The sequence below is a fragment of the Phascolarctos cinereus genome, unplaced genomic scaffold, assembly GCF_003287225.1.
Source record: "Phascolarctos cinereus isolate Bilbo 61053 unplaced genomic scaffold, phaCin_HiC Scaffold_5;HRSCAF=322, whole genome shotgun sequence".
Taxonomy (NCBI): domain Eukaryota; kingdom Metazoa; phylum Chordata; class Mammalia; order Diprotodontia; family Phascolarctidae; genus Phascolarctos; species Phascolarctos cinereus.
In genome coordinates, this window is record NW_027555958.1 from 66,656,227 (window position 1) to 66,681,857 (window position 25,631).

At 34.7% G+C, this 25,631-nt stretch overlaps 1 protein-coding gene across 1 annotated transcript in view; it reads left to right on the forward strand.

The window, feature by feature from the left end:
• The window catches only part of COL11A1 (collagen type XI alpha 1 chain), a 284,803-nt gene that overhangs the window by 237,378 nt on the left and 21,794 nt on the right, over nucleotides 1-25,631 (forward strand). Inside the window, 8 exon segments of the mRNA XM_021000146.1 lie at nucleotides 1,033-1,086; nucleotides 1,521-1,628; nucleotides 1,876-1,929; nucleotides 2,804-2,857; nucleotides 4,814-4,867; nucleotides 19,141-19,194; nucleotides 19,285-19,392; nucleotides 19,472-19,525. Coding sequence (XP_020855805.1) covers nucleotides 1,033-1,086; nucleotides 1,521-1,628; nucleotides 1,876-1,929; nucleotides 2,804-2,857; nucleotides 4,814-4,867; nucleotides 19,141-19,194; nucleotides 19,285-19,392; nucleotides 19,472-19,525 — 540 coding nt within the window.

Here is a 25,631-nt window from a genome sequence, read left to right on the forward strand (position 1 = left end):
AGATTATTTACATTAAGTCCTTTCTAATTTTGAAATCGTTAACCATTTTCAATAAGAACATTCCTTTCACTAGAATTCTAGAGAATTAAATTTTATAGTATTTTCTTAATAATTATTTATTTTTAATTGCAGAGAATAAAGCATGCAAGTTATTTAGCAATCATCCATCTATTGCCTGCCTTAATATGCATTACTCTTCTTTATATATTCTTCAATCTACCTAAAATCGCCTTACTATTTTTCACACACAAAATATCTCTCATTTTCAAGCTTCTGTTTGAGATGTTCCCTGAACCTGGAATGCATTATCTCTTTGTTTCTACCTCTTAAAGTTCAGTTCATATGCCACATCCCACAAGAAGCCCTTTCTGATTCCTCCATCTGCTGATTATTCCTCCCTCAAATTCCTTGTGTTTAACAAATATGAATTTGTATGTGTATACATGCTTACATATATTGTAGAAATTTACATGTATACATGTTACCTCATTCAAGAGATCATAATATTCTTTAGGATAGAAACCATTCCATTTATATTTTCACCATTACCTAGCAAGACAACTTGACAAGTCAACAACCATTTTTAAGTAGGTGCTGGATATATATTGATTGATTGAATAAATTATTTGCCAATAATTAGTAGAATAAATGATATGCAGCTATCAATTATGGAAAGAAGACTGACCTAATAGTCAGGAGACTTGGGTTCTTGTTCATGCTTCATTAATAACAAGTTATGTGACTTTAATAAATTCATTTATCCTGGACCTGCACCTGGACCCTATCCATAATGTCTCAAATCAGGATTGGCACCTCCTACATCTAAAAATCTAAGACCAGACAGACAGACCAACTATTTATTAAGCACTTAGAAACAGTGTTGCTTCTGAAATTGTCTAGTTTACTAAACCAGTCTCCAACTGGAAAAATAAAATTATATTAATTCAAAAAGGGGAAAAATGACTAAACTAATCTTGTCATAGTTGATGCTTGACTTTCATATTTCATATACACATGCTTTTTAAATGATAGGGCGAACCTGGAGAAGCAGGGAATCCTGGCCCCCCTGGAGAATCTGGCCCTGGTGTAAGTATTCCATTTATTGTTATTAAAGAGGACAACAAATTCAAAAATGTTCTTTAACTCCATGATATTGGACTGATTTCTTACCATTCCCATCTTATTAAATGCAGCCATTCTATATTGCAAAACCAAATTGTTTCATGATTGTGATTATCTTGATTTCTGATTATTTAAAGATGAAGAAAACATTACTTCAATAAAATATTATTCAAGCTACAACCTGTTTATTATATAAGTTACTTAAAGCATTTCTTCTATGTGTACTTTCCCTAAAATTTGGTACTGCAGCAGTCAAATAAAAATTCAAAGCATAACAGTAAAATAGGAAGGTGACTTTCTCCAGGTAAATGGGAAAGTTTAAATTGGTTTGTCATCATTTCCTCTCTAACACATTTTGGTATAAGCCTTTAAATGGTTCTTTGTATTATTTTATCCAGGGTCCAAAAGGTGAACGAGGAGAAAAAGGTGAAGCGGGTCCTCCTGGTGCTGCAGGACCTCCAGGAATCAAGGGACCCCCAGGTGATGATGGACCTAAAGGCAATCCAGTAAGTGAGCCAACCACCTTAAAATCAAGGCACTGATATACAAGTCTCCATGAGAGTTTCCAGAGTTGTTTATAATGGAACTGTTGCTTCTGAGTCATTAATCAGAGAAATGTATATTCATTTCCACAAAAATGAAGGGGAAAGGAGTTTGTTAAGGGGAGGAGAAGCATTATTTTTTTTTCAACTGTTTTTTTCTGTTTTGAATTCACTAGCTAACTATTTTTTTTTCCATTTTCAATTTTTCTAGGGTCCTGTTGGCTTCCCTGGAGATCCTGGTCCTCCTGGTGAGCCAGGCCCTGCTGTAAGTATCCTAGAAAGCAAAGAATCTTTAGAAGAATTTGTCTTTATTGTTGCTTTTTTTTTTCTTAAGTAAAATAAATTTACATTTTTATAACTTATGACCCTTTGGAAATAGGCAAAATATATCTTCATTATAGTTAAGAGATGATAGAAGATAAATAAATAGTTGAATAAACAGATAAGTTGATTATTTATTAATCATTTAGTATATTCCAGATATGATGCTAAGGGCTGACTTACTTTAGAAAACAAGATCATCCTTCCAGGAGCTTAGATTCTAATGCAGGACTATAACACATAAAGGGAATTTGTAAAGTATGTTTGAGGGAATATGGCATCCAGTGGCATGACATGGTGCTAACAGGAAAGTGGCCTAGAAGCATGAGTCCAGGAAAAATAAGAGACCCAGGGGGCAGAATCCAGCTTACAGGTGGGAAGGAGGTAGAGGTCATGAGTGGAGTACAGAAGCATAGCATGAGAGCTTGTTTTGCTGTTGAAGTAGGTGCAAAGGTTAGTGGCAGAATCATTGGGCTCTTTCTGATTCCTTCATCCTCTTTTTCCATGGGAAAGGATATTTCTCCACCATGTCATTTCACCTGAAGGGGGAATGTGCACGTCTATAACGCGTCCTTTGAATACTCAGTCAAACCAAATCCCAACAACTTCACTGAAGATTGCAGAGCTACTACTCCTTCTTCTGGACCAGGGACACTGCCATGCCTTTGGTTGTCCCACCTTGTCATGATCTTAATAAATCTCGGCATTATGTAGAGTGGAATGGCTTATTCTGTTTTCATTTCTGGCAAAAAAAAAAAATACAGACCAAAGGTAAGCTGCTACAAATAATTTAGTTTTCCTCTTTATTGCTCTTTTAGGGTCAAGATGGTGTTGGTGGTGATAAAGGTGAAGATGGAGATGCTGGTCAGCCTGTAAGTAAGCTTTTTTATATTCTTTACATCATCTTAAGGCATTTTTTGGAAGTTAATGAAGCTGGTAAGCTTCTTAGGAAAATAATAATGTGGATCCCATTGTTCTTTTAGTTTCAAATTGATTTTTATAAATATCTATCTAAGATTTATTTTTTTTTCTTTTTCCTACAAGACACCAACATTTGGTGTCTTTAAATATCTGAAACAGATACTTTTGTTGACTTGTTTTGTGTGTGTGTATGTGTGTGTGTGTGCTTTCACTCTATGATATAGTACGTGGAGAAATAAGGAGAAGATTTGGGGTCAATTTTTTTTTAAGTTATAACTAGAGCTGTCCAAGAGTGGAATGGATTATGTTAGAATGCAGTAGGTTCCCCATCACTTTTAAACGAAGATCTGTCACACTATTTGGCATAGAAGGGATTCCTGCTGAGGTATAGGTTAGACTATATGATGTCAAACAGTCAACAAACAATTATTAAATGATTTCCGAGTGTTAGCATTGGTACTGAGCTCAAGATACAAAGAAAGACAAAAGGCAGTCCTTGCTCTCAAAGAAATTATAATCTAAAGGAAGAGACAACATAAAAATAACTGTCCAAACAGGCTATCTACAGGGTAAAATGAAATGATGAACAGAGGGCATGCACTACCATTAAAAGTAACAAGAAAGGCTTCATGTAGAAGGTAGAACTTTACCTGGAACTTCAGGGAAGCCAAGAGACAGAGAAGGAGGAGGAAGAGTACTTGATGCATGGGGAACAGCCAGTGAAAACATCCAGAGTACAGAGACAGTGTCTTGTGTGAGAAACATTAATGAGACCAGTATTACTGAATTGCAGAATATGTGGAGGTGGGGTATAGGGTATAAGAAACCTGAGAATGTAGGGGGTGGGGAGCAGGTTATAAAAGTCTTTGAATGCCAAACAGAGGATTTTAATATTTGATCCTAGAGGTGAGGTACTAGAGTTTATTGAGTAGGGGAGCGACATGATCAGACTTGTACTTTTGGAAGAACATTTTGACAGCTGAGTGGAGGATGAACTGGAATGGAGAGAGAAGTAGTAGGAGACCAAGCAAGTTATTTCGGTAATCTAGGCATGAGTGATGAAGGCCTATGCCGAGATAGTGACAATGTCAGGGGAGAGAAGGGGAAATATAAGAAAGATGCTAAGGTGGAAAGAATATTGACTCTGACATCAGAGGGTCTGGCCTGAAATCCTACCTTGGACACATTACCTACCTATAGGTAATGACCATGGGCAACTGACTTAATATCCCTGGTTCTCAGTTTCCCCATCTGCAAAATGTAAAGGTTGGACTAGATGGCCTCTGGGGGCCCTTCCACCTCTAAATCAATGATATGATGAATCCATGTCTGCAGTCTCAACTCTGACACTATTCAGTTCTGTGATTCTCCCTTTACATAGACTATTTGTTGTGATTTAAGGGTTACCAGGAAAACCCTCCTTCCCCATCCCCAGATATCTTCCTCATACTTACCCAGATATTTCAGTTTACTTTGTAGTGCTGGTTAAAATCCCACAAATTAGAGATTCATTTAGATTACTGAGAGAGCAGCCTGTTTTAAAATTAAATTATAAATGGGGTAACCCTATGATGGTTAAGTCACAATCTGAATATGAGTTACTTTAACTGGGATATTTTTCCTATTAACATCTAAGAAAACTCATCGAGGAAAAGAGAATTTTGATATGGGCACCATTTTATTATTTTAGCAGTGAAGACAACCTTCAATATGACTCCTAGTTGTATACAGATCTATAGGAGATTAATCCTTTGACAGAGCAGACAAAGGATTAGAAATCTGGGAAAGGGACAGAGTAGTGCTTTGGAGTGCTAGTATAGTTGAATTCAATAAAATAATTAAATATCAGATTCTGGAGCATTAAATTAGTATACAGTTTTTTAATATGTATGCTATGCATTTTGCAGGGTCCTCCTGGTCCTTCAGGTGAAGCTGGCCCCCCTGGACCTCCTGGGAAAAGAGTAAGTTTCTATATTATTAATTTGAAATTTTTTCAAGTGTTTTCTACTGTGCCCACATTTTTAAGTTTGAGTGAACAGTAATTTGAAGGAAAAATAAAAAGGAAAACAAACAAGGGAAAATAGTGTAAATTGTTTAAATGTTCATTAATAGAGAATTTACTTGAAAGTATATTTTCAACATTACAATAAAAAAGTTCAACAATTATCACTAATTTTATACTTATATTCTTTGGGCTTCCCTAAGTATTAGATGTTTTTATTTAGTTTAATTTGAATCTAATTATCATGCATCTGCAAAGATTAATAATAATATGTGTATGATGTAAAGCTATCAGGATTACTCCCTGGGATCAATTCATGATTTGGCATTAGAAGGAAGGTAGGAGAAAAATTCTGTTCCTCCTGTTCAAAACTCAGTTTCCTCTGGACAAATACAAGGAGTCTGGTACGGGAATAATTCAGCAAGTGCATATGGGTCAGAATACAAGTATCTCCACTTACTGCCGAAGCATTGTGAACATCACCTTTGACATTAATAGCTATTTATGCCATCAATGGAGAATGAGAAATTTCTTATTTCATTGTACATTAGCATAAACTCAACCCCCTATGCTGGAAATGTGTGAACCAAATAAGACCTAATAATTAAGACACAAAGATTTTGGCATTAAATTATAAAGAAGATTTTTTGTCTTTCACATTGAATAGAATATGTGACATTTATGACAAAAAGACCAGTTTTAATCCATTAGAGTTTTTTTTTCCTGAAGAATGTAGTGCGAATAAATAGCCTCCCTTAGGTTTCATGTCACATATAGTTCATATAAAGTTGTTGTTGTTAATTTAAATATAAAAGATCAAGACAAAAAAATTATCACTACATAACCTTCAAAATTTTACTAGATAATCTTTCAAGAATTTACTCCTTTTAAGTAACCTTTAGATTTGCCACAGTCTAATTTCCAGAAAGCTCAAAATGCAGCTTTATTTTCCAATTAATTTAAGAATTTCATGAGGGTCAGAGTTCCAGGAGGACAAATACATCTGAACCAACCTTTACAATATGAGAGGCCCAAAGAATTTCCTTTCTGTGATTCGTCACCTTCTTCTACTATCATTGAAGCTTATTTTTAGAATAAACATATTCATTATTGTCGGGATACAAGCAGTCCACTCTAATGTGCTGTAGTTGTTAGAGTGCTGACACTGGAGTCAGGAAGAACAGAGTTTGAATCCTACCTCAGTTCCTTACTACCTGAAGGACCCTAAGCAAGTCACTTAATTTCCTTTTCACTTCAATGTCTTCTTCGTAAAGTGGTGATAAAAAGAACACCTATATCACAGGGTATTTGTATCAAATGATGCGATATATGTAAAGCTCTTTGTAAACATCAAAGTACTATGTAAAATTCAGCTATTATTATTGTTATTCTCCTTTCGTATTTAGTTTTCTGCATGTCTCACCCAGTTTCCTAATGTTGCCAAGAGCAGAAAGTTATTAAACACAGAGTCCTTTTTTTCTTTGGATTTATTTCCATTCAGTGGTTTTGAGTCATAATTGGTGGTATTATTGCTTTCCAAAGGCAGCAATTCTATTTTAGGGGAAAATCCTGCTGGACTTCCTCATCTTGGAAGGAAGAGTCCAAGTGTTGAACTCCTTTCTCAAAAATTTATTATACTACTCTCCCCATATCTTTCTACATTAGATATTAATCTCATCACCAATAAATAGTTTCATTGCGTCTCATTTTCCTCCCACTCAACAAATGTTAGAATTGCCTTTCAGAGATCAGCCTTTCATTAAATGGTGTGTTGTTTTGTTTTCTCTTTCTTTAGTAAAGTAAGCCAATGTTGTTTAAATTTATTCAAATATAGTCTTTGCCTACCTCTTCTGTGGAACTAATTGCAAAGGAAAATAGTAATACAAAATGTCTTTTATTCTCATGCAAAGACACTTAAATCATTCAAACGAACAGATATCTTTTCTAAATATTCAAAACACTTGAGAACAGAAGCCCATCATCTTTAGTAGTGTGATATCATTTGTCCTAAAGGTAAAGTCAATTGAATGTTATTGTTCAGTCATTCATCCTGAATCTTCATGACCCCTTATGTGGTTTTCTAGGTGAAGATACTGTAGTGGTTTGCCCAGAGACAAACAGCGAGTGAGTGTTTGAGGCCAGATTTGAACTCAGGTCTTCCTGAGAAGAGGTTTAGTTTTCTGTTCACTGAGCAGCCTACTGCCCAGCTAATTTTTACATGTAACTATAACTCCCTCCTTAAAGAAAAAAAAAAAGGAAACCACTTCCCCATGCTATATTTTCAGAATACAGAAACTAGAGATAAGTAATACTTAGTAGTGTATGAGTGTGAAATCATCCTATACACTTGGCTATTCACTCATTGGCTATTATTTGTAATGGGAGCGATATAGAAATGAAATATATGAGAGATATAATCTCTCTACCTTTAAGGATTTTTATAGCGTACTAAGGAAAATTTTACACACACACACACACATACACACACACACACACATACACACACACAAATGCAAATAACTGAAAAAAGTATATAAGAACTACAAACAAGGTTGCAAGCAAAATTCAAAGAGGGAGTAGGGAATCAGTAACCATATGAAGTAGCATTGGCACTAAGCAGCTATTTGAATTTGCAAGGCCCTACTCAAATACCACTGCTTCTATGAAGCACTTTCCAACCATTCCTTTCCACTCATTTCACAAGGCTCCCTCTTCTCCTATGAATTTCGTGATATTTACTATGGCGCCAATATTTGGCACTTGTATACTTCCTATAGTCTTAGTTGTTTCTTTGTGTTTGTTTGTGTCTTGTCTTCTCAACGAGATTATAAATGCCTTGCAGTGAAAGGTTATCTTCTTTGTATCTGTGGTGGTGTCTAGAACTTTGCTCTTGAATAGTAAATGCTTATCTGAGTGATTGCCAAAAGTTAGAGGCTCAAAATAATACTCTTTGTTGGTCTACCGCTGAAGCCAGATGCTTTGATTAGTTATATTGTACATATTTAGTAATAGAATTGTTTGGAGAATTAAATATTCTCACTGGATGTCATGTCTCCATAAAACTAATAAATTACATAATGCTATTGCTCCTGTGGTTTCCATAGGATACTATAACTAAATATGCATTTAATGTCAGTGAACTATTGGAAAAAGACAAAAATCAAGAGGAAACTTCATGTTTCTGCAGATGACCAAATGTGCTCATTAAGTTTAACTGTTCAGTATACACAGGACCGTATAAACTCAGTCATCACATTTGTAGGCTTTTAACCCCCAACCACTCAAATTATGTGATAAAGTGCATTGTAAAAGTCATTACTGGGGTGGGACCTAAGTGTACAAAATCTACTGTGTCTACTCAAATGTTACCCAAAACATGGACAGAATGAGAATTGTGCAAAAGCAGACACATAAATCCTCTTTGGCACGTACATCGCCTTCTTAAATTATGAAGTACCATGCATTGTAAGTGTAGCATAAGCCATATACATAATTTATTTTCAATAAATGAAGCAGGCTATAAAATAAAATTATATCCTGGGTTGCAGACACATGATTTGTTTAAAAAATTACTTCTGAAGTCTGGAGAAATTATTTGTGACAAGATTGAGTGTTTGATGGCATCAAATACAATTCACACTGATGTTTTAAGTTCGGCTCCACACAACACAAAGTGAAGGGAATACTTGGCAGCTACACGCCAAGTATCTTTTAGATCTCCATAGATAAACAGAAATGATTCAGGCCTCCATACTTACTTTTTTAAGTCTTAAATGTCCAGTCAGCTCATACTGTTGTTGTATAGTTATTGTTCAGGTGTGTTTGACTCTTCATGACTCCATTTGGGGTTTTCTTGGCAAAGATACTGGAGTAGTTTGCCATTTTCTTCTCTAGCTCATTTTGCAGATGAGGAAACTGATACAAACAGGGTTAAAGTGACTTGCCCAGGGTCACATAGCTAATAAGAGTGTGAGGCCAAATTTGAACTCAGGAATATGAGTCTTCCTAACTCCAGGCCTGGCACTCTATCTACTGTGCCACCTAGCTGCCCATATTGAGCTCTTACTTTAAATTAACTATATAATCACATATTTATAGTTCCAATAGCCTTAATATATTTCTTTGAGTACCTCTATACGCATAGTGTTACACTAGGCCAGGGTTCCTTGGTCAATCTGGGAGGTTAATAGTGCTTCAACCTAATGATGAAGACAGATGACTTAATACAGGAAAGAGCTGACTGAGTGAAGAAATGAGAAATACCTTTGGGCCTACGTATAAAAAAGAAGAGTCAGCTAACAGTGGTACAGCATTCTAAAAGGGGAAATATTCCATTTTTAAGACTCTTTCAGGGGTGGGGAACCTGTGGCCTGGAGGCCACATGTATGTAGTCTTCTAGGTCCTTGGGTATGACCTTTTGACTGAGTTCAAGTTTTACAGAACAAATCCTTTTATTGAGGGGATTTGTTCTGTGAAGTTTGGATTCAGTCAAAGTTTCCCCACCCCCACACTAGGCACTTTAGAGTTATTAGAAAGTATAGAACATCAGCCTCTAAGATGCTTGCAACTCTAGCAAAGTCAACAGAAAGAGATATTGAGACTATAGCTGCCCTAGCTGGAGAAGTTAGAAAATAGAAAGAAAAGTTAGGTTGAGATTTGGATATTTTGAAAATTGTTTTTGTTCTACATTTCATTTTTGTGGTGTTATTAAAAATTATTTTGAAACTCTTTTTCTTCCCTTCTGGCCTTAAATTAGTATTGCACAAGGGGTATTTTTGGTGAAGAGAGGAGAAAAGGAGAAAGAAAGGAAGAACAGAAAAGAACTAAAATCAGTGGTAATGAATGACTGCTATAAATCATGGCCAGAATGATCTGAACTATATCTAACATGAATAATTTCATTCTAGCTTCCATTCAAACACAAAGCATAGCAAAAGACACAGTCACCCCTTTTGGGCAATCTGAGGGTCAGTAGTTAGACAATCATAATATAGTGGTAAAGCAGCTATGCGGCTCAGTGGATAGACAAGTAGATCTGGAATCAGGAAGATCTATGTTCAAATCTAGCCTCAGAAATTTACTAGTGATCCTGGGAGAGTCACTTAGTCTCTGTTTGCTTCAGTTATCTCATCTGTAAAAAGGGGATAACACCTAGCTCCCAGGGCTGATATGTGATGACATAATGTTTATAAAGTGTTTTGAAAACCTTAAAGAGCTATATAAATGTTTGGTATGAGGAACTATCCCTTGAATCCAGAAGGCATAAATATTGCTAGCATATTATGGTATCCAGTTGCTAAGGGTATTTTCTTACAGAGCTCCTCTACTAACTTTTTGGAGTCAAATATCATATATTAGTCGGTCATTCAATCAATTAATCAAAAAAGAAAAAGCTGTTTACATATCTAGCCAATGAGCCAGCCATCTTTTGACACGTGAATAATTGCTGCTTTTCAGAGACACGTTGCTGAAGAGGAGAATTAGTTTCTGTTGTCTTCTTTCTAGTTGAGAACCATGTATAATCATCTCATGGTATACAACTATAAAAATTTAAAAAGATAATAACAAGTGATGCTAGTGAAACCAACTGATGCATGCAGGAAAAGTGTGTGTATAGGTATATGTAGGGATATAGATATGTACATGCACATGTAGTTATAATACACATGTATGTACTGTGCATGGACTACATTTATACATAAGTATACAATATACACATGTATGTACTATGTATGTTCTAGAAGAAAAAAATCTTAAATATGCATTTTATACCTAAAACCCCACTGATATTAAATATAATAATGACAGCAAAAATAATAGATCATTTATTTTATCAACTAGTATAATAGTTCGTAGAATGTTAAACGTAAAACAATAGTAGTACGATTGCACATTTTGTTCCAGGATTGTTTCTATCTAAACTCCATCCCTCCCTCTTCTCTCTCCCTCTGTCTCTTTCTCTGTCTCTTTCTCTCATACATACATACATGCATGCATACATACATACATACTTACACACAAACACATATACATATATACACATACATATGTGTATATATATACATATATATATATATATATATGTATATATATATAAAGAGAGAAAGAGATGATAATGATACTAAAATTGTTAACTGTAACAATGACAATAACAATGGAAGCCAACATGGCATGGGGGTAAAAATTTAACCTCAGAGTCAGGAAAACCTGGGTTTAAATTCTACCTCTGATACATGCTGTCTGTGTGATGGGAAGTTATTTACCCTCTTGGTGCCCCAGGCAACTCACTAACACTATAGGCTTCAAAACAGTCACTGATAGGCAGAGATACAGGCAGTTTCTTTACCTGGTATTCCTCATACAGATGAAATCACAAATCTGAAGTTATTTTTGTTGTTATTTTAAAATTCTTATTATTCTTATTTCCATGATGGGTATTTATACAGCACTTACAATTTGAGAAACATTTTATATAATTTTTCTAATGCCAAATATTCATTAAAAACACATTTTAAGGAAATTTATAACTACAATATGCTTTCTACTTTGAAAATAAATATATTATCCATATAACATGTTTTTATTGTTGTATCACAAAACCAATTCTGATTCAAAGCCACTTTTGTGTATTTTATCCTTTAGAAATTGCTATCTTGCTACACAAGATAGATTGAATATGAATAACCCTTTGACATATGAGTCTTTGCTTTTCAAAACTCCTTCATTCCCTTATGCAGTATAGACAGTCATTTGGGGGCAAGATCTTAAAATAGTTCTAGAATCTATTAGAAAGTGATAGGAGGATGGACAGGGACAAAGTCTTGGGTATTTATATCTGATATTTTCATAATTATATGAATATCCCGGTATTTGTCATTTGCAAATTTTAAGTTAAGCAATTTAAACTCTGATAGTTGGTTCAGTGGATAGATGTTGGACATGAAATTGGAGTTGATTTCAAATTTTCACTATGTGAACAAGCCACATATAAAATAGGGCTAATAATATCACTTACCTCCCAAATCTGCAGTGAGTTTATAATAAGATAAAATATTTAAAATCCATTACTAATCTAAATTTTAGCTGTTGCTAGTGGTGGTAGTAGTCATCATAGTAGTAATAGTCATAGCAGTAGTTGAAGGAGGAGAAGGAGGAAGAGGAGGAAAGAAGAGAAGAAGGAGGAGGAGGAAGAGCAGTAGCAGCAGAAGCAGTAGAAGGAGGAGGAGGAAGAGAAGAAGAATAGCAGCAGCAGCAATAGCAGGAGTAATTGAAAATAACCTTTGAATGATCAGTCTAATGTCTACAGTCAGATGGAAACAGAGGAGAAATAATGTCATTCGAGCATACTGTAATCAATAAGATTAAAAGACTCACAAGATTTCAGACAACTGTTAATTAATATCTTAATAGAGATATTCATGTTTTAATAGAGATACAAAGTATTTTGAGTCTATTTAACTGTTTATATAGGCTGATTTTTGTTGCTATATCGAAGAAAACTCTGTTGTGAAATACTAGCTTAAATATGTTTCATTAATTGCTTTGTAATCCATTTCAGTCACTTACAAACCAAATTAGTAGGGATTTCAGTGCCATGAATTATGAAGCTATCTTGTTATTATCAGGCATCTGAGGACTGTTATGACTTTGCATTATGAATATTTCTAATCAAAACTGATAGAGTATGTTCCTGTTATGGAATAGCTACAGATATATCAACCTTTAGGTAGTCTTTAGTGAGCAATTATTTGTATAGTTTACTCTTAAAATATGACAATATCATTAAAAAGAAGCTGAACACTATTTAATAAAATGTGTTAAATTGGTCCTTGTAATAAGTTTAGGTGAAGTGACATGTTTAATTGGCTTTATCTATTTTATGCAAAACTCCATTTGCTCCACTCATTTAAAACATATTTATTACAGCATTAAAGTAACCAATAAAATTGTAACCAGGTTTTTAAAAAAATTCGCGATTAGTATATTTGTTATTTTTCAAGTGTCAGCTTAACTAGTTTAATGTAGTTCAAAGCAGTACCATAACTCAAGGAAACAAGGTACCTAAAAAGAAAAAAAAACTAAATGTAAACAGTCTTATTCCTCATTACTTTTGCTTTTGTCCATCTGTGACTCAGATCCTTACATAATGAGCCCATATAAGTTTGAAGAACAATTCTTTTACAGTTTCAAGATCATGGGATTCTAGATTTAGAGCTGGAGAGGACTTTAGAAGGCATTTGGTTAAAGCCTCACAGGGGACTGTGGCTTAGAGAGAATGGATTTGCCCTGGTCCATACTTTGTAAATGGGAGAATTAAGATTTTGAACCCAGAAGCTCTGAATAAGATTCACTTAAAATGGATTCAAAGAGGTAGTCAACAAAGACTTCAAGACCTTCCTGGTCTCAAAGCCAGGGAGACCTGGGTTCCAAGATTTTCTCTGACATTTCTCTATTCTGTTACCCTGGGCAAGTTGCTTGATCTTTCAGCTACTCGAAGACTATAAGTTGCAGAAAAGATACTGACCTGCATTGGGAGAGAGAGTTTCTTCACTCGTGAATTCTCTATAATATCCTTAAAATCATGGGTCCAATCCCCATCCCAATTTCTGTAAAGGATTCATTGCTGAATTGGATATTCACGAATTCTGTCACAACTGGCACACTGCTATTTTGTATCTAGTCCTTTGCTACCACAAAACGTGAATAGTGGATATTCAGATAGAGCTTTAAGGTTTGCAAAACTCTACACTACACACACACACACACACACACACACACACACACACACACAGAGTTACAGTTGATCTAATTTATCTTTTATGTATCCACAACAATCCAATTTATCCTCTATAGATTTTGTATATACTTATGCATATGCTTTCTTTTCTTTTTTTTTTCTTAATCTTTTCCATTCTGAACACCTCCACTAACTTCTATCAATTATGAATCATTAACCCAAGGTCTTTTGGCATGCTAATTGCCCTGGTTTGGACATATTCCAACTTACTTGTGTTATTCCTAGCACGTGGTCGGAACTAAACATGCTATTTTTGATGTGGTCTGACCATGGCAGGGTACTGTCACTCAGTGATAAACTACCACTTCCTTGTTTCTTGGATTTACATATCCCTTAATGTAGTCTTATATTGTGTTATCTTTTTTTTCCTGCCACATTATATTGATGATGCATAATGAACTTTTAATTCATTGGAATTATAGTTTTGTTTTGTTTCTTTGTTAAACCAAGTATGATCCAACCCTGTGTTGTACTTGTGATATTGATTTGGTTTAACTCAAGTGTAAGATTTTCTAATTATTCCTATTCAATTACATCTTGATGCTAGCCTATCAAAATCTTTCTTGAATCCTGACTCTGTCATACATTGTTAATTATCCCTCCAAGGTTTGTGTCATCTGTAATTTGATAAGACTGCCATCTATACTCACATCCAAGTCACTAATTAAAACAAAAAAAAAGTTAAACTGTATAAGGTCAAACACAAAATCCCTTGTTTACCCTACTGGAGATGAAGCTGACACTGAAATAGCTTTGACTGCTCATATTCCATTTTATTAGATTGTTGTCTAGTGAACCTTTTCCACAAGAGTAATATTTGAGACTTTGTCAGAGTCATGATCATTAACAACTTCTATGACTCTGAGCAAATGGATTTGTTGCTCCTTGCCTCAGTTTCTTCATTCGTAAAATAAGAGTAGATTACATGAACACTAATAATATTTATATTATTGTTTGGAGTCTGAAAAGCATTTAACATACTTATTTTTCATATATGGTTGAAGCTCATAATAACTTGTGAATTTCTTGCTACAGGTATAATTCTTCTCTTTTTCAAATTAGAGAAATAATGTTTGGATATGTTAAATGATTACATAGCTAATAAGTTTCAGAGACAGGATTTGAACCCATATATTACTAACTTTAAGTCCAGGATATTATCTGCTATACCCTGCTGTTTCCAGGGTTCCTTCCAGCTATAAATCCACAATCCTATTATCATATTTTCCCTTGCCTTGTACAGTTTTTTTTTCTCTTTAAAGGCAACTGAGATGTAGACCTTTGAAGTCATTTCTTTAATATGGTATGTCAAAAATATCCATGAACAGAAAAATGTATAGCTAAATAGGTTACCTTTTGTATAAGTGAGTCTTATAAGTGAATAGTAATTATATTTTTCTAATAGAATATTGATTAGCATGATGTGAGTGGCAATGGCAGAGAGAAACAATAAGATCATGTGAATATTGAATGAAACTGACAGTGAAACTGTCATTGGCATGATATATACATCCTTCCATGGCTTTGTAATATTTGTAATAAGATCTTCCTGAAGGCACTAGAAAAGTGTACAACTTGTGTCAATAAGTCATGGAATTTAAATATTTGAATTATTTTCCCAGCTGTCTGAAGCCTAGAGTTAGCTTCATGTTGTCTTATTAGGGGAAAAAACCCTCAGCTGCTGAATAAAATATTTTTATGCATTTTATGTTTCAAGTTACTCATAATTTGAAAAATGCAAATATTAAAAGAGTTTTAAATCAAGCAACACACATTGCCAAAGGAAAGACACGATAAGTAGTTGAAGCAGTGGTTATGGTTATTAATTGATTGCAGAGGTGGATGCATCTTTAACTTACTATGAATATGTTCGCTTTTAAAATATCAAGGTGTGAGTCATTTGCTTCACTTAGAGGAAAGAGGTGATTTCATCTGCAAAGTGAGGCATTGAAAAAATTATCAGTTCAATTGCTATGAAATCATTTCAGTTGGAAATATAATAAAAAAAATAACTCCCTTTATGTTTCTGGAATCTGGTTGGCCAAAATAAATTTTTATCATCCTTTGTTAATAGAGAAGGCACTATTTCTACTACTACCACCACCATCAACAACAAACCGTTACTACTACTAACATGCCTATAGGACTTTTTATGTGCATTTGTATATTGATGCTGTGGAAAGAGCACTGCATGTATAATCAGAGAGTCAGGGTTTGAGTCCTGTTTCTGCCTCTTACTCCTTATGTAGAATTACTTTGTCCAAATTCATTAAGCCTCTCTGGTCCCTAGTATCCTATCTGTATATTAAAAGGGGGCCCCCTTCCGTATAAAAAATTATCATCCTATGTTCTCATTTGTTTCTCATAACAACCATATAAGAAAAGTAGCATAGGTTATAGTATATGCACTTTAGGAAAGAGGAAACAGACATAGAAGAGATGAAACAACTTGCCTATGTTTTCATAGCTCTTAAGTTTCAGAGGTGGGATTTGAACCCAGATTGTGGTGATTCAAAGAGAAATGGTTTGTTCATTTTTTCACAGAGAAAATAAAAAGTGATTTCCAACTTCAGTGATTGTTAAGAGGCCATTTTTGCAGTTCTTGTATGTCTGGCCTGAAAATACAAAAAGAGTTCTGGGTGATACCTTGAGTATGTCCCTTTGCTGTTATGTACTAGGAGTTGGCACAATACAACTGGCAGGCCACATTGAGCCCATCATCTTTTTGTATTGCCTGCAAGCTAACAATGAAGCCATTCTTACTTCTCGGGCTATACAGGCCAGATTTTGCCTACTGGTCATGTTTGTCAACACTTGGTATAGGTCATTATTTTCTACATCATTCTGTTTCTATACTCAATATTATCAAGTTCCACAGCCTTAGGAGCCTCTAAGTCAGGGTCTAAAGTTAGAGTAATGGAAACACTATGACATCTACTGAATTCTATGTAATGGTAGCTGGCATTTCTATGGTGCATTAGGTTTACAAAGTGCTAAAAAAAAAACCCAGGAGTTGTTATCATCATTTTATTAAATGAGAAAAAAAATGAAATGCAGAGAGTTGAAGTGACTTGTTGTGAGGACATGATGTGTCAAGTGCTGACCTATGTACACAAATGCTCAAAGAGTACAAGTCAGGCAGTGCGACCATGAGACAGTGGAGAATTCAGAGCTCTGGATCTCTGACCTTAAATCTGATCATCGTTGCCAGGAAGATTCACAGGGACCAGGTATTAGGGAGACATTCAAGAAAGTCAGTCATCAGATGGCCCAAACTGTGGCACTCCCTGTCCCCAGCTCCCTTGTCAGTCTAACCTGGATTAAATGAAGTTTGTTAAACCGATTATGATTACAGAATCTTGCATTCGTTGCCTCAGTGGAGTTGACTAAACCATTAAACCACTGAGTTTATAGGGACTTCTCGCTCGGTAAGCAAATCATCAGTGATTAAATATAGAATCACTTCTGTCAAGGAGTACCTAGCAATAAACTAATCCTAGCACTTCCTCATTGTCACATATCTAAAAATGGGTTTAGAACCTAGATCATCCCGACTCAATTTATCACCATGCTATGATTAAATTAAATTAAAAGTAAAATGAATTAAAATTTTAGATTACATTTAAAAATTAAATTAAAATTCTAAAGTAAAATTTAAAATTTTTAAATTAATTCTAAATTCTAAAAAATACATCATGGTTTTTGCAAAAAATGCTTGCACTGGCTCACCTAAGAAAATAATCACATCTGATGAGCATTTTCTAATTATAACTAATAGTTACAGCTATTAATTATATGTTAAGGTATAGATTTATATATTACAGTTTGGGGTGTGTATGTGTGTGTGTGTTGATAAGGATTTATTCTGGTTTTAAAGGTACAGTTTGCATACAATGTTACCTGCATATTTTCTGAGATTGAGATGACTAAAATGTTAAATTATGATAATAAATGTGTGAATATGTATATTAAAAATTTGTTTTAATTATCCAGAAAGGACCAAAAGTATATTAGATATATAAGGATCAGTTATGCCATCAATAAATGGGAATTAAAACCAAATGAAGTAAATTATTGTACTAAATCTTTTTCTTAAAAAAAATAACAGAACCTGTTCTTCTGACTTTGTATAGCAATCAGATCAAGGAGATCTGATAATAAAAAGTATATTTTAAAAACAAACATCTGGTTTGTTAAAACCCAGGGAGAGCTAGAAACAATATGTGGAAGTTTGCCCAGAGATATATGTAGACTTGATGTCATGAAAATACTTCCTAACAATTAGAACTCTTCTAAAGTAGAATGTGCTACCTCAGGTAGGTTCTGCCATATTGGAGTTCTTCAGGCAAATATTTGATGAACACTTTTACATTGTAGAGCCAATTAATTTCATAAAACCTAGCACATAATAAATGCTTGGTGATTGTTTTTAGTTATTGACTGGACTGGATGGTCGCTGAGATCCCATCAAATAATACAATGTAGATCAGTTCTTTGAAATTTGTATCTGGGAGAAGCCAGATTTTAATGTTGGATAAGAATCTTCACCATCTTCCCCATCCCCTGCCTATTAGAGAAAAAGAGAGATCTACTCTCCAACATATTTTATAGTATATATATATATACACACACACATACATACATACATATATATGCATATATATGCACACACACATACATATATACACATACATACATATATACACACATACATATATGCATATACATATGCACATACATTATATATACATATAGCTATATATACATATACATGCATACATACACACACACACACACACACACACACACACACACACATACATTTTTTTATAATTTATTGATAGACCTCCCAGGCTTCAGAATATTTTTTGGAACTTATTTTGTAACAAAATTATTTTCAAAAGTGGCAAAGTTTATAGTGTAATGAAGGAAAGAGGAACAAGATGATGAATCTGGTTATAATAAAACACAATCTAATCTATGACACTTAGGACTTAGAGCATTTTACTTTCATAAGGGAAATGAGAGAAATAATCTAATCAAATGTGTGAGTTGTTTCAAGAAATATTCATTGTCCTTTGAAATATACCTGAGTGGCCTTGATTATGAATCTATAACTACATCTGTATGAATTTTATTTTTTTCTTGTATTTCTGTGAACATTTCATTCCTAATGAAGTTTTACTTTGTTCTTATTTATGTTCAATTTAGTTTATATTTAATTCATTTTAATACCCTAACAACCAGTTTGTCTGTACTGTAAAATGCTTATTTTTTCCCTCTTGGAGTTACAAATGAAATATTACTGATGGTTATGATACATTAGAGGCCATTTAAAGTGATTTAAATGGCTAAGATTTGTTTACATTTTGTATGGATACAGAACTTATAGCAAATGTAAATGTTGACATTTCTTTTATAATGCATCCTCCTAGGGCCCTCCTGGAGCCGCTGGGTCAGAAGGAAGACAAGGAGAAAAAGGTGCCAAGGTAAAATCAAAAAAACCCAAAGGTCACCTGAAGCTTACTTGGATTATAAAATCCTTGCTAAATATATTCATGGGTTGTACTTTCTGACAGGGAGAAGCAGGATCAGAAGGTGCCCCTGGCAAAACTGGCCCTGTTGGCCCTCAAGGACCTGCAGGGAAACCTGGCCCAGAAGGTCTTAGAGGTATTCCTGGTCCTGTGGTAAGTACTCTGAATGACAAATGATACTTTAACCATACCTTTCACAATATCTGTTTAAAGTCATATCTATTTCTTATAGGGAGAACAAGGGCTTCCTGGAGCTGCAGGCCAAGATGGTCCACCTGGTCCTTTAGTGAGTATCATCTTCTCTACTCATCTATTAAAAAAAATAGTAATTCCACAAAGGAGGTCTGCAATTCTAATAATCGCCTTGTCCATCATTCCCCTAAATGTGTAATCAAGCAAAAGAGATTCCTGCTTAAGCCACTTCGCTCTCACCTGGCAAAGAAAACATGTTTCAGTTTGTACTCTGAGTTAATCACCTCTCATCAAATGGTACTTATTTAAAAAAAAACACACGTAACAAAAAAAACAAAGAACAACAACAACAACAAACCCATAAGTTGCATCCCTGGTGTTTAGCACAGTGATTAGCATATAATAAGCATTTAATAATTGCTTTTAGATTCATTCATTTATTCAATGCAGACACCAAATCTTCCTTGCCATAATGGACAGTCTTTATGAGTTGCCTCATGAGGACAAAAGAAGTCATTGTTTCGTGATCAGGTTTCTGGCGAATTATCTCTTAATTTAGCTATGTTGTTCCTCATATGAGAGATGTGTAGTCACTGGTCTGTACTCAAAGTCTTTCTGTCTTTCTAGAATCATCCAGAGTTAATGCTCTGTGGTAGGGGTATAAAAAACTCCCAAGTTGTCTCCATGGAATGATGTGGCAGTAATAGTACTTCAGTGGCAATACAGTCCTGATAAGAGGGAAAATTATGCTAAGTGATGGAATGAAGTCTTTGCAAAATAGGACATTGGATTAGAAGAACACTTGGTTCTTACATTCCTTAGATGAAAAGAATATCTGTTTGGAATAGTGACACAATTGGTCTGGCTAGAGTCCATAATTCCTCTAAAACTCAGCGATTATGCCAAGTTTCCTGGAACTTCTTTTTAAAAAAAAATCAGGGTCAGCTATTTGGCTCAGTGGATAGAGCACCGGCCCTGAAGTCAGGAGGACCTGAGTTCAAATTTGACCTCAGACCAAACTCTTGACACTTACTAGCTGTGTGACCCTGGGCAGGTCACTTAATCCCAATCGCCTACAAAGAAAAAAAATTAAAAAATTCATATTGGTCCATGCTTATGGTCATCCTATGATCAAACAGTTCTCTCCATGAGTAATGCAGATCAACAGAAAGATAAAACATCAAACTCCATTATTGAAGAAAGGAAACATTTTTATAACAATGAATTTCACTATGAATTGGTTATTTTGACTGTACTCTGGCCTCTTCTTACACCCCATAAACCCCCTTTAAATATTTAAATAGAGCATCTTAGTTGATCAGCCATGCTGTTTGTAAATGGATAGTTATTTTATGATTTGGAGCAGAGATTTACTTTGTGTCAAATTACGGAAAAAAGGCAGAAACTGTGTTTTCTAAACAGATCCCTGAGTTTCAGAAATGCAGTTGTTGGCCATGTAATTATATTACAGTGTAGGAACACAGATCAGAGGTAATGTGTTCCAGCACTCATCTGATAGATCAGGAAACTTTGACTCAGAGAAGTAAAATACTCAAGGTCACACAAGCAGTGAAATAATAGAACTTGGGATTTCACCCAAGTTCTTTTGGTTCCAAATCCAATACTCTTTTTTACCTTAGCACCTTCCTACCCTCTTATATGTTAAATTTCATGTTCTTATCATAATGCCATTAGGGTTTTCTCTCTTCATACTAGTAAATTTGAGTTTTGGCCTAAAAGAATTAATAGCCATCTGTGGTATGACTAGGATTACACCAATTAAGTTAAACAGACAGGTCTCCATTCCCTAAAAAGCTCATGACAATTATAGAGAGGTATTCTAGACTTAAAGAATGGTGTGATCAGAATTATGGAGGAAGGAATGCATAAGGCATATTGGTGAATGATGAATAGTTTAGATAGGTTCCTTGGTGGAAAGTAGTATGAGATAAGACTAGAAAAACAGAGTCAAACAAGGTTGTAGAGGCCATTCAATATGGAAAGCTGAAAAGACTGTACTATACTTAGTGAGCATTGCAGAGCCATTGAAAACTTTTGACATGATTTTATCTGTACTTCCTATTAGAATAGTTAATTGGCAGTGGTGCAGAGGCATGACATAGGTATCAATATGTACCAGGCAGGACAAAAAGAGAGTCTGTGCTAGATTCCTCTCAGTTCGAATAAAAAGGAGAGGATTTGATGCAAGAGATAATTGTTATAGAGATTAAGGAGTCACTTGCATAAATCTTAAAATCACAAGAATGGATGAGGTTGTCAAAAAGAGAGCATAGAAAAAAAAAGAAGAGGGTCAAGGGCAGACCCTTAGAGAAACACCAACATTTCTGGACTGATAGAAGAAAAGGAAACAATAAATGAGCCAATGAAGAAGCCAGAAAAGAAACAAAGGGAAAACCCATTGGGGAACTATCATGGAAGTGAGAATAGTTAGACTGAGGAAAGACTGTTAGATTTATGATTCAAGTAATTATTGGTGACTTACAAAAATACAATTTTAATATAAATTTGTTGAATAAAGCCATATTACAAAGAATAGAAGAAGAGAAGATTTCTATTGATAAGGAAGCAAAAATAATGATTATAGAGTAATTTTTCTAAGAAATTTCAGAATAAAAAACCAATATAGTAGCAGGAACAAATGAAGAAATTCCCCCTCACTCTCTTTTTTTTGATGTGGGAACCTAATTGTGTTTATAGGCAGAAAGAACAAAAAGTTGAAGGAGAAAGAGAGCTAGACAGAGACAGAGGGAGAGATATAGAGATAAAGAGAGACAGAGAGAATAGTGCAAGATCTCAGAAAAAGTAGTAAGTGGAGGTTTAAGGATTCATTGGAAGGGCATCTCTTCCTCTGAGATAGAAGAGAATCTGAAAGGATAAGTAAATATCTAAAGAATTTTTGAGATTTTGAAGAGGGACAATGAAGGATTCCAGGTTTGATTATTCTAAAGCTAGTTTCATAAGTTTGGCTTCTGAATATGAGATAAGATGAGGTTGGGATTAGGATTGTGAAAAGAGTAGAAGTCACTTAACCCCAATTGCCTCACCAAAAAGCAAAAAAAAAAAAAAGTAGAGCTGTTTTGAAATAATCACTATAGAGAATCTGATAGCGATTGCCAAAGAAATAGATAAAAGAAGCAGTAAATGTCCAAACAAGATTCAAGAGCACAGATTTTAAGTGAACCCAATTAAGCATGGTTTCCTGATTTTCTCCAGAAATGTTCAGCAATTTTGGAGTGGAACAATGAGAAATAAGATTGTAGGAGTTACCTAAGCATGAGAACAGGCAGAATTTCAAGGGGGTGAAAAATTGGTAATAGGATGCTAGTGAGAGCATCTTTGAAATAGTTCATACTGTGTTCTAGACTCAATAGAGAGAGAAACAGAGCAGTAAAAGACTGAACTGGAAGAATAAGTAGGTGGGAAATTGAAGTACTGGAAGTCACAATGAAGTTATTGAATAGGCTCACTAGAATAAGGTGGGTGGAGAGGAGTTTATAGTCAGGGAGATGTTCAGAATATTGAAGGTGGAATAGATCTCAGTAATGAAGCAATCCAGACAATAAGTTCAGTGTTGGCTGACTAAAACTTAATGACAGCAGATCGTTAGAGCTAACCAGGCTGAAGAACTATGAAACCAAAGTATTAAACTCACTTCATCAATTCAGGTCTTCCTTTGTCTAAGGAACAATACACTTGAATAGGTTTTCAGTATGGATGTTCAAGTCTAAGTGAGTCGTCATTTACTGTCCATGCATTAATCATCTTGTGTGTTGTCTCTACATTCAGATTCACCAGAAAGTGGGAATAATGTTTCCTGGTATTTTAAAAAGTATGTTAGAAGGGAAGCCACTTGTTGAAATTATATGAACATAGAAGGTTCATTTCTGAATTCCGTATTTTTGGAGGGGTGGTGACAAGTGCTAATTATTCTAGGCCACCTGAAACAAAATATTTTGAAACACTCATGTAGTCATATTTGGCCATATTTTTCAGTATAAGTTTAAAAGATGTCAAATTTTGAGTGGCTTTGGTTGGTAGAATAGCCAACATGAGAGAGCTGCCAGTCTTGGTACAAGATCCAATTAGAACAAATCTCTGTATATTCTTAGATTGGAAAGGGAAATCCTGTTAAGTTTTGGTAATATATTGACTGCACTGAGAGGGCTTTGGCAAAAAAAAAAAAAAGTCTGCTAATGTCTACTGAAGTTTGCCACAGCTTTTTTCTTAATATACAAGATTTTCCAATAAGTGTTCTGACCTTTCTCAAGATGAAGTGAAGAAACCAGTCTGGAGACTTCCTTCAGCTAATACTAAAAATAAAACCCATCAGGCATATGTACTAAACCTCTTCTGACAGAGTTCTTTTTGTTTCTGACTCCTTGCTAAATGTATGTAAATAGTATATCAACAGCACAATTAAAAACGTATGTGTGCCAAGTGAAATAAGGATAAGAGTCTAACTACATAATCTAAATAAATATACTATTGATGCAGGGGCTTTGGGTTGCATTTATAAAGTAATTAAGCGTTAGATTTGTCATGGCTGTCATTAGTTTCAATCTAGTTGCTTTAACTGCTTTCTGAATCCTAGTGAAAAGATACTCAAAGAGATCAAGGGAATGTCCGGTAGACCTATATAAAGAGTGACCTTATTAATGTTAGACTTTTTTTCCAACCAAAATCGAGTTCTGTTCTAATAGTCAAGTTTTACCATATTGAAAGAAAATGCTTTTCTATGTGGTTTAATTTTAGATTGCAAAGTAGAAAATCAGAGTCAACTTCAACTCTTTCTTTCTCCTCCCTCATATACAATAAGTTGTCATGTTGATTCTATCTCCATCACATATTTTGTATCCATCTCTATCTTTTCCCTTACTTATGTAGAAACTACCCAAGTTTAAAGCCTCATTTTCTTTCACTTAGACTGTTAGAATATCCTCATCATTGTACTCTCAGCTTTATACCCTTCCCTCAACAAGTCTACAAAGATTCCTCCCTAAAGTGAAGGTACTACCACATCTCCCACTAGCTCAAGAAGCTTCAGTGGTACCCTATTGTCTCTATGAGCAAACACAAAAAAGCCTTTCATAGTTTGGTTTCAGCCTGTCTTTTCAGGTCTCTTGTATATTATTCCTTTCCATATGCTATATATTCCAACCAATTGCCCTACTTCTTATTCCCCAAGCTGCATTCCATCTATCCCCTCCATGACTTTGGCATTTAATGAATTTCCTCCTAACCTCTGATCTTAGAATCCCTCATGTGTTCAGGCTCCGATTCATGGCATCTCTAATGCAAAGTCTTTACAGAGGCTCCTCTTCTTTGGTTCTTTCTCCCTCTGAAACTTTGAGAATGTATTTCTATATCAGTGTCAATGTCAGTTCTTAAGTCTTTAAATATTAAATCCCTCCATAGAAAATAAGCTCTTAGAAGGTAAACACTTAATTGACATTGTCTTTGGACCTCAGCACTTGGCAGATTGCTTTAGGCAGAAAGGCATTTAATAAATAAAGTGATGTTTTTATGGAGGCAAATTTCAAGTGATATATTCTCCCTTCAAACTTAATTTTGTAATTTAGGAAACACATTTATTTTTAAAAATTATGCCACCTTGAAGCTCAGGTGGAAGATATTCCCTTGCTTATTTTATTTTATTTTCCCTCATAAAGGGTTAATTTTAATAGCATCCACAACCAATCCAACTTTAATTAAAATTAAGTAAGTAAAACTATTCTTTGGTGTCCCTTACCCTTCATGTGATCAGCCCAGCCTAATCACAATTAAAGAATCATAGAAAATTCATTTTTTTTAAAGAAAGATTTGTGTTCTTCCTTAACCTAATAGTTTGCAATATTCATTTCCAGGCAAACCTATTTTCCTTCCTTCTTTCCTTTCCTCCTCCCTTCCTCTCTCCTTCCCTCCCTCTCTCCTTCCTGTCTTCCTCATTTTCTCTCTCTCTTTCTTTCTTTCTTTCTTTCTTTCTTTCTTTCTTTCTTTTCTTTCTTTCTTTCTTTCTTTCTTTCTTTTTTCTTCCTTCCTTCCTCTACCCTCCTCTTTCTTCTTCTTTTCTCTCTAACCCCCTCTGTTTCTGTCTCTGTCTGTCTTTGTCTCTGTCTCTGTCTGTCTTTATCTCTGTCTCTGTTTAGACACATTAGTAAGATATCCAAAGCCATTTTTAG